We start from the raw sequence: 9686 nt of genomic DNA on the forward strand, positions 1-9686 counted from the left end.
GTGAGATGTCCATGTAGATAAATAAGTGTTAAAAAGCCTGATAACTGCGTTTTGCGATCCATTTTTTATGGGGACAGGTGGTAACAGGTTGTAGTTGGTATTTCCAGCCGACAATGTGCTATAGCCCTGCGGCAGTCAATGTACGCGGGCTATAGTACTAGAGCTAGGTTATGGTTAGCCTTACGGTTCGGTTTAGGCTAGACCGAATAATTCTGTACCATATTATGGCATGTAACCTTTTTTTATATTTTGGTGAGGGTTATATTGGGACAGAACGGGGTTCATTGAAATTTCGTGAGATCGCATGCAAAATGCATGCGCTGCTAATGCGGCCCGTACGCCGCTATTGGCGCGAAAAAAAACCTACCGTTCCCTTCTACATGGCTTTACCTTGCTACTGATATGTGTATACATTCACTTCAATCGTTATTTACTTCTTTAAAGATTGTTTTTCAGAAACCCCACTTCATTAACTTTAGTAAATTATGTTGGCCATTTACAAACAATCAGACCAATCACAGCGAGTCTATCACGCCTCCTGCAGCGCCACAGATACAAGCGAGAACCAGGGGCTATTGTAAGACTCGCTGTGATTGGTCTGATTGTTGTTGGCATTTTGCATGCGATCTCACAAAATTTCAATGAACCCCGTTCTGTTCCAATCACCTTCACCAAAATATAAAAAAGGTTATATGGGACAGAATTATTCGGTCTAGGGTTAGGCACATTGGTTTTATTGGGACCCATGTTCTCTATCCTTGGGCCCGAGTACAGGGCTATAGTACTAGAGCTACTGTACTCGTATGGTTATAATAAATTGCACTACCGGCCTCGTAGTAATAATAATATATTGCTAATCTAGTAGTAGTAGTAGTAGTTTAAGTTAGGGAAAAATTAATTGGATAAAAGTTAACATGCGTAATTGTCTAGTTAGATACAATAATGTAACCCAAACCCAGGATAAGGTTACAACGCGAGTCTATGGTTTTCTGTGGAGGAACCCCTGAGTGAATCACTCAGGGCAGTTTGCTGGTGCGTTTTCAGAGACTAGAACTTCCAAACTGGGTTTATTCTAAACACAAACCTTTCTCCGCTATCCTGGAACTTACTATGTATCACAATACTCTGTATTAAACTAATATAACTTGTTACAAACTTGCTTTCAGGTTTTTACAGGGGTGTCCAAAATACTTTTGGTAAAATATGTGCACCAAGGCGTCCTTCGTTTCAGTGGCCATTTCTAGGTTTTTTATGTGCGCAATCCAAGGAGCAAGTATTCGTTTCAGGAGTTTCTGTAAGTCTGGAAGATGTGTGCAGTTTGTGGCACAACGCCTTTCCATTGCAGGCTTTTCAATTACATGCAATTATTTTAATTTGTTTAAGCACTGAGATGTGTTTAAACACTGAATTTGTTTAAAAACAGATCCTATCACCAAATAATAAAGTTCTAGCGCAGTGTGGAACCGATAACGATAAAAAAGTTGTGAAGGCACTTGCTCAGTCGAACGGTCGGAAACATGAATCTGACTTGTAGTTCTTTTGTGCTGGTGACTGTACTGAATGATTCAGAAGGTGATACTCATCTGTTTTTTTCCTTTTCCTTGCCTTTGTCCCTAGCAAGGGGTACGCGGTTGTTGATAAAGCTAATACGTGCCACAAATACGCACTACTGCTCTGCTGCAACGAAGGCAAGTGCTCCTTGGTTTTTATTTACTACGGTATCACTGTTCGGGAGAGTTTGGGCAAGACAGACAGGTTAGGTACAATCTTTCATTTCTATCGTTTCGGAATGCGTGGGGCGTGTGATGTATTGGGGATGCTGCCTGTCAAGTGCATGCAGTAATACAAGCTGAGCTTGTAAGAGAGGTTGGTTTTGAACCAGGAGGGTGTTGAGGCGCTAAGATCCATGGTTAAGTTAGAGTAGTCCAGATGGTCTCATCTGTAGATAGTTTAGCTAATATGTGTGTGTATATTTACACGCATCTAGTCTTCCCTCTTATATGTTTCCTGTAGTCAAGCATTGGTTGAGTTTCAGTTTCGCCTGTCATTAAGGTGATTTATAAGCAGTGGTAATGCTTGGAAAGCAATACTACTGCCGAGCTGTTTCTTCACACACCAGGTACATATTCAGTAGAGGTGTAACGATACACTAGGGTCACGGTACGATATGTATCTCGATACGTAGGTCACGATACGATACGTATTGCGATACACAGACAGAAAGATAATATATATATATAATATTAATATGTATTCTAATTCTTTCATAACACAAACGTATTATGAGTATGCCAAAGCCATAGAAATGTATAGTAAACAATCAGTTACTATTCTATATATATATTTCTATGGCTGAAACACACCGAGACTTTCTTAGTGTGCTCTAGACTAACCGGTAATCGACAGCTCCACTCACATGTGCACCATACGTAGTACTACATTACATGCGCAGTAACGTCAATCAGCACTCTTGATTATTTTGGTGGCAATACAAGCGCACCACATATATTGACCCAGATTTCTATGACAGCTGAGGATATTTACGTGATACTGAGAGGGAGTTCATAAAGTAAAAGAAAGAATTCAATTTAAAAAAAGTGCATGTGCTTTATTAAATAGTTTGGCCTGCCTTATTCACTGTTTGTATCGTGATACAGACGCTGCGTATCGATTATCGTATCGTGGGCCGCTGTATCGTGATTCACCGATGTACCTGTGAATCGTTACACCCCTAATATTCAGGCACATATACCCCGTAGTTTCTACGTGAATTAAAGCGCTTGTATCGTGTTAGGTTATATCGTGCTCGGAGACAAAGGTGTCATAATGGTGGTAGAGTAATTATGAGCAATTGCACAGTTGCCATTGTGGGTCCAGCTTAATTTAAAGATTTGGTTGTAACCATGCTCGTATGCCATTAAAATGTACCAGAAAGCATAAGAGTGGGAACGTTTCATCAGTCTTATCAGCTGCATTTCACCACCCAGTACATGAAAATTTAATACTATAACACTAAAGTTATTTCCGCTAAAATGCATGCAGGTTAAATTTTAATTTCCGTGTGGTTTTCCTTTGCATGAACCGTGGCTTTGTTTTCACAGGTGAAAGAGTTACTGTCGTCGTTCGGACAGCTCAGAGCGTTCAACCTCGTGAAGGACAGTGCCACCTCTCTGTCGAAGGGATACGCGTTCTGCGAGTATGCAGACGCCCTTGTCACCGATCAGGTTTGTAACTGCTGCTCCGTGTTGTAGCTGTGATAGATTTCCCATCCAGGGGGCCTTACAGAGTTCGAAATTAAGGGCAGCAAGCAGCAGTTTTGCTGCCTACAGGAGTCAGTGTGCTGCCTGCTCTCAATGTTGGCAGCAAATAATTGCTGCGAAGAAATTCCTAATAAAGCATAGTAAAAGCACCAAAGATTCTGCTGCCTTGGTGAGTAAATTTGCTGCCTGCCTTTTACTCTGATAGCAAATAGTTGCTGACTGGTAAAAAAGAGTCCATTTCTAACCCTGGTCTTACCACATCATCATTTGCAGTACATTTGCAGTTTTTTCAAGTTGCGCGTAAGTGGACAAGCGTGTTGACTAATTGATGGTTGCAGTCTAACGACCGCGTCAATGACCGGTGTGTAATCGGTAGTTAGGTGCGGCGTGCCTACCAATTATATGAATTTTTTTAATGACGTCACCGTTCTAGGCATGCCTTGAATTCCGGGTGCTTTACGAGGGAGACGCGACTCGCCCGGTAAGATGAATCGTTCGCCCTGTGATTGATCATTTGCGACCGCTGCGGTCGTACCAACCTGACAGAGGTTGTGTGTCGTGTCTCGGTCGTGCCGTTTTCTCGCCTCAGCACTGATATATATGTGGCAAGATGTAGGGTGTTAAGATCAGGCGTGGTGTCGCGTAGGGAGATGTTAGGTGCTGAGGTCATACGAGGTGTGGTGTAGGGAGATGTTAGGTGCTGAGGGCATGAGTTGAAAGGTCGCACATGGCAGAGATGCCAACACGTATTTGAAGCAATCTGTAGTTTCTGGCCATCAAATTAGTAGTTTAAGGGTCACGTAGTGACCCGAGTTTGCTAGGGGGGTCCGGCATACTCCCCGGAAAATTTTTTGATTCTGAGATGCAATTTCCTGCATTCTGACGGTCAAAAATGACAATAAATTGACCAAAAATGACAATAATTAAATTTTTTTTTTTGGATTACAGTGAGATTCGTAGTTTGATACAAACTGGTCGTAGTGGTGCAAAAGGAATAGAAATTCGTATAAAATACGGATAAATCGTAGTGGTTGTCATCTCTGACATGGTGAGTAATAACATGCTAAGACCATAACGTGGTGTGTTGCAGGCGGTTGCCGGACTGAACGGCATGCAGCTGGGAGACAAGAAGCTGATCGTACAACGCGCTAGCGTCGGAGCCAAGCACAACCAGATGAACGTAAGTACATCTCTCCCGTCGCACTCTGTGATCTCGCGCGTGCACGTATTTTCACGCAGGTGTTCTAGTTCCTCGTGTGCCGATCGTTTTTTTACCGGTCGATTCCCGCACCTGACCTCGCTGTGTATTCACGCGACCTTGTGAAGGTTACGAGGTTGTAGTTGTCATCTAGTTTCCTCAGAATTTGCCCTCCCAAACTGCCGCCTAGATCCATTACATCAACCCAACACCTGCCTGTTGGACGGGTACTTTGCTGATTAGTTGATTTGTCTGACTGTGTGTGTGTGTTTGCGTGCGTGCGTAGGTAGCCGTGTGAATCCAACGTTTGGTATAGAAGAAGCTAGCAATGGCTAGTGAGAATGGCACTACTGCAAGCCGGGGACACATTACAACAGTATTGCCTCCATTTAAACGCAGAAACGATTATATTACTGTGCAAGTCACCCGGGCTCGCTCATGATTGGTTCTGCCCTCTCCTTGCGCTGTGGTCGTTCGCTGCGGCTCTACACACTTGACCTTGTCCACGCGACCTTGTGAAAGGTGAGCGATTAGTCTGCGTGAGACATGCGAGGTTGTGATCTGGTTTTATCTTGTGCCCCGCAGCAAGCGCCGGTGCAGATCCAGGTACCGGGGCTGAATCTGAACGCGATGGGTGCGCAGCCACCGACGGAGGTGCTCTGCCTCATGAACATGGTGTCACCAGACGAGCTGGCAGACGAGGACGAATACGAAGGTCAGTTGTTAGTCGCAGTCGGTCCTACAGCGTAACCTCTATAGAACGAACACCTATCTAAGACTACTAATAAAGGAAACTTTCAACATTATGCCTTTATGCAGGTTGGACGATGTTTCACTCATAGGGTATACTTATTTTTTCTCACTGTGTAGAATAATTTAAACTCATAATGGGTACATATTGTACTCCCAGTGTATTTGTATTGTAATAACAATGCTTTCGTATTATACTCGCAGTGTGTGCATATTTTTACTCGGAGTGTATTCATATTGTACTCACAGTGTGTACGCATTTGTACTCAGTGTATTCGTATTGTACTCGCAGTGTGTGCATGTTTGTACTCGGAGTGTACTCACAGTGTATTCGTATTGAACTCACAGTGTGTACGCATTTGTACTCGCAGTGTATTCGTATTGTACTCGCAGTGTATTCGTATTGTACTTACAGTGTGTATGCATTTGTACTTGCAGTGTATTCATATTGTACTCACAGTGTGTACGCATTTGTTCCGCAGACATTGTGGATGACGTTCGTGAAGAATGTGGCAAGTATGGCGTGGTGAAGAGCATAGAGATTCCGCGGCCAATAGAGGGTGTCGATGTGCCTGGCTGTGGCAAGGTGAGCTCCGCTTCTACCCTGCTTGCACGCCTAGCTTACCCGCCCGTGCTCCAGATCTCTGCGCACGCATGATTGCTGTGTTCAGCTACACGATCTGTTTCGGTTCACGTTTCAAGTGCACTTACCGACCCCCCCCCCCTCCTCGGCAAGTGCAAAGAATATGTCGGTTCATACTTACTTAGTACACGTGCCAAAAAAAGGGCCTGAGATAGCTGGAACACAACATTTTGGCATGAAGAGTGCATATAGCGAGAAAACCTTCCCGTATTAACCTTGTCGTGTGCGAACATTCTCTCCTTGTATTCATTGTGTTTTTCTGCCATTTAGATTTTTGTCGAGTTCAACAGCGTCTTGGATTGCCAGAAGGCACAGCAACATCTGACGGGACGGAAGTTCGCTAACCGAGTCGTAGTGACGTCATACTACGATCCGGACAAGTACCACAGACGGGAGTTCTAGGCTCACGGCTTTCAGCCGTTTGTCTGCGTGCATACGTGCATGTGGATGTGTGTGTGTGTGCGTGCGTGCGTGCGTGTGTGTGTGCTTGAATGTGTGGGATCATGAATGTAAATGTATGGGATTGTGAGTGGATGGGATTGTCAGTGTATGTGAGTGTGAATGTTAGTATTCCTGATTCAGTGGCATTATAGATTGTAAGCCAACAATATATGAACTGTCAAAAGTTAAAATGAGGTTTTGCTAAAAAGAAACTGGGGGTGTTGAAAGCTGGGCTGTGAGTTCTGCCCGCACCTTGATCTGTTTGCATTGTGTTGATGATTTCGATGCATTCACAACTAGTTATCGAAATGCTGATTTGTTGCATTTACTGGGAATGCCACATCGATATAAGATGGTAATGAACTTGTGAAGGATGTAAGTGTATATACAGTATCTTGTTAGTGATGTGATACAATAAAAAAAAACGTAGTTTTCGAAACGTTGCAAAATTTTGCAGTGAAGTTTTATGTGGACGTCTGAGAAGCGCTCTATTTGTGACGTATAGGCGTTGATAGTTTCTCTGCAAAGAAAATTTGACACAGAAAGAAGTTTTATTTGATGTGAAATGTTTAGACCTTGTTGAATTATTACTGCTAATCGAAACATTATTATAGGATGTCTTTTTCGTAATGTAGGTACAGGAATTTCTTATTAAGCGTATAAAACATCAAAGTTATTCACGAGTTATGTAATGATATGCACGTCTGTGCACGAAGAGGTTATCTTAGCAAAGAAGAACAATAACTCGCGTAAATTGCAGTTGTTGTTGTAGATAGTTATTCACAAGTAATTATTTTAGATGATGGTCGCGGTCATTTGCACATTTTGATTTGGCTTCTATAAAAAAGCGGTTTCCATTTCGCACCAGTTAATGTGCATGTGTTTTGGGAGTTCATTGCCTGATGTTGGTGTTCTCAAGCTACTGCTTTGATTAGACGCGCGAGTGAAGTCGTCTCACGCTATGGGTATCAAGCAGGCAAAGCCACCGAATCGGAGGTCATATAGACGTGACTAATGTGTTCTATGTCTCCGTGCGTGCGACGATGTAGTGCTTACGTCACTACCACTCCACTATGTAACCGTGTACAGTGTACAGCACGCGCATGCACGCAGGAAACCTATTTTAATGTGTTATGTCGTTAAGGTCGTCGCTCTCGTCAAAAATGCTTTGTTAGCTGTCATGGGGTTTTAGATGCTAATGATAGTGGTCTAATAAATATTCGATACTCTGAAACGAGACGTGCTTACACCTAAATCTCTCGCCTGCTATCCGCTCTAGATATCCTCACCTCCCTCCATCATCCTTATGTGCATCAAGTGCATCAACTAATTCACTGTTTACTCCCAAAATGTTTTTATTTTAGTTGTAATAATAAGGCTGGTTTTATTGTTCAGAATTTACTTTGAAATTGGAGGCATTGCAATAAGTTCACTACATAGCTTGTATGAGTGTAATGTTATTTAACAAATGTTACTTTCACATCTTTAAGGAATTCAACACATTTATATGATGTATTGCAATTAAAACATATTCCATTTAAGCAGTAAAGCAAATATCTGCAACAACGCAAGTTGACACGTTCAGAGTTTTCACGACCGTTCAGGTTAATTAGCAGAAGAAATTATTATTCGTATGCGATGATATCCTGATTATGTGTAACATGAAGTTGTATTTTAGAAATATCCAGTAATAAAAGTTGGTGCATCAGACCAAGAACTTGTTTATTACTTTACATTTGTACGTTTTTGGAAGTGAATGGTGGGTGTGAGGTGTTTGGTATGATACACGAGCATGGACGACTGTTGCACAGACATATTGCACCGTCTAAATTGATCCTGTTTATAAATGATAAACTAATTCAACCGTGGATAAATTATGTGTAACAATTATGAAGGCCCGTGACTGGGGGGGGGGGGGTGTAAAAGGGGCCATTATTTAACCGAGGCTATGGCCTATTTACCCAATCAGAGGCCTTGTAATGTTACACATAATTTAACCGTGGTAAAATTGTGTATCACGGCCTCTGATTGGGTAAAAGGGCTATAATTTTGGTTTAATTATGGCCCCTTTTACCCAAAGAAATACCTTGGTTCTCACAAAAGTGTGAAATCCTTTTTCGAGGACAATCTGACAAGTTGTTTTAGCTTTTTAGAGTCATCATATATACCTTAGATTCATATAAAAAGTAAAAATAGTTATTTTACACGAGTGCCGACAGCAGTTTAAACAGCCGCTAGCTCGCCGACTACCCGTGTACACAATACAATGGTCGTTTCATATTGTCATTTACATAGATTCATGTCACAGTCCTGTGACAATATGTAAAGCTTTGATATAACATGTAGGCCTATCACTGAGAACTATGTATCACAGAATGTACTGTATCACTCAGATATTTTATTATTTTAACTGCTCGGCACTGTTACATTTATCAGATTTTTCAGTATAGTCTTCAGTATAGTCATATATTTGTAGTTGAATTTCAGTGTGTGTGTGTGTATGTGTGTTTGTGTGACTGTAAAACCGCGTATTATAGCCGAATCTCCACATTTTGTGCTTTGGAGAGGTGAAAAAGTTGAGGCTGAAAACCAGCCATTTGCCTAGCTAACTTTTCACCATGCAACTGGTGCCGTTGGCGATACTATCCGCGAGAGGGGGAAAGAAATACTGAGGGGAAGGGAGTGCGAGGGGAGGAGGAAGGAAAGAGGAGAGAAAGGAGGGAGGAAGGAATGCAGACGGAGATGCGCAGTCACACGCGCAGACAAACGCACGTACGGCACAAACGGCACACACACACAGGCACGGATGCACATATTCCTTCTAATATAGTTACTTCTCTCGTAGTACAGTTGATAAGCTCTCATATTATAACAATTGTGCATTTTATGAGAAAAGCATGAAATTTCTAGCATAGTTAGTATATACCATGATGTTTATTTTCAGATGTGGAGGGAAGTCAGATTTGACCTCTGAGGACCGTGAGAGGTCAAATCCAAGATGGCCGCCAGTCCACCAGGTCTTAATGTTCAAACGTGCTTAATTTTGGAACCAAACAGCGTAGAAAAACATTTAAGATGTCGATTCCAACTAAATTGGGGATGACCTTTCATTTGGTGATACCTTTGAGATCGCTAGAACTCAAGAACATGCATTTAATCCAAGGTCAAGGTAAAAATTTACCAAAAAATAAGAAATCGGTTGAAATTTGCAAATAAACACCCAGCGATGTAATTTCAAAATAATCTTAAGATTCCCATATATTTGATGATCATTTTCAAGTTGCCAGCACTTGAACCCTGGCCAGATTCCTGTCCTTGCTGTTGACCAACCACTGTATGCTCTTGCTAAGGAAGTCCAGTGAACCTGGCCAGCCACTCCAGGGGTGTATCCATG

The 9686-nt window shown here is 42.2% G+C and overlaps 1 protein-coding gene across 2 annotated transcripts in view; it reads left to right on the plus strand.

The window, feature by feature from the left end:
* LOC106806871 (splicing factor U2AF 50 kDa subunit-like) overlaps positions 1-8009 on the plus strand; it is a 21429-nt gene extending 13420 nt beyond the window's left edge. The window contains exons 8-13 of one of the 2 annotated variants that reach the window (XM_014809007.1): positions 3102-3224; positions 3694-3741; positions 4351-4440; positions 5044-5173; positions 5691-5794; positions 6122-8009. In XM_014809007.1, the coding sequence (XP_014664493.1) occupies positions 3102-3224; positions 3694-3741; positions 4351-4440; positions 5044-5173; positions 5691-5794; positions 6122-6253 (627 nt within the window). In that variant the 3' untranslated portion in view covers positions 6254-8009. The remainder of the gene's footprint in view (positions 1-3101; positions 3225-3693; positions 3742-4350; positions 4441-5043; positions 5174-5690; positions 5795-6121) is intronic. The other variant, XM_014809008.1, reaches the window with a different exon arrangement.
* Positions 8010-9686: the final 1677 nt, after the last annotated feature.

The sequence above is a fragment of the Priapulus caudatus genome, unplaced genomic scaffold (genome assembly GCF_000485595.1).
Source record: "Priapulus caudatus unplaced genomic scaffold, Priapulus_caudatus-5.0.1 Scaffold183, whole genome shotgun sequence".
In the NCBI taxonomy this organism is placed as follows: domain Eukaryota; kingdom Metazoa; phylum Priapulida; class Priapulimorpha; order Priapulimorphida; family Priapulidae; genus Priapulus; species Priapulus caudatus.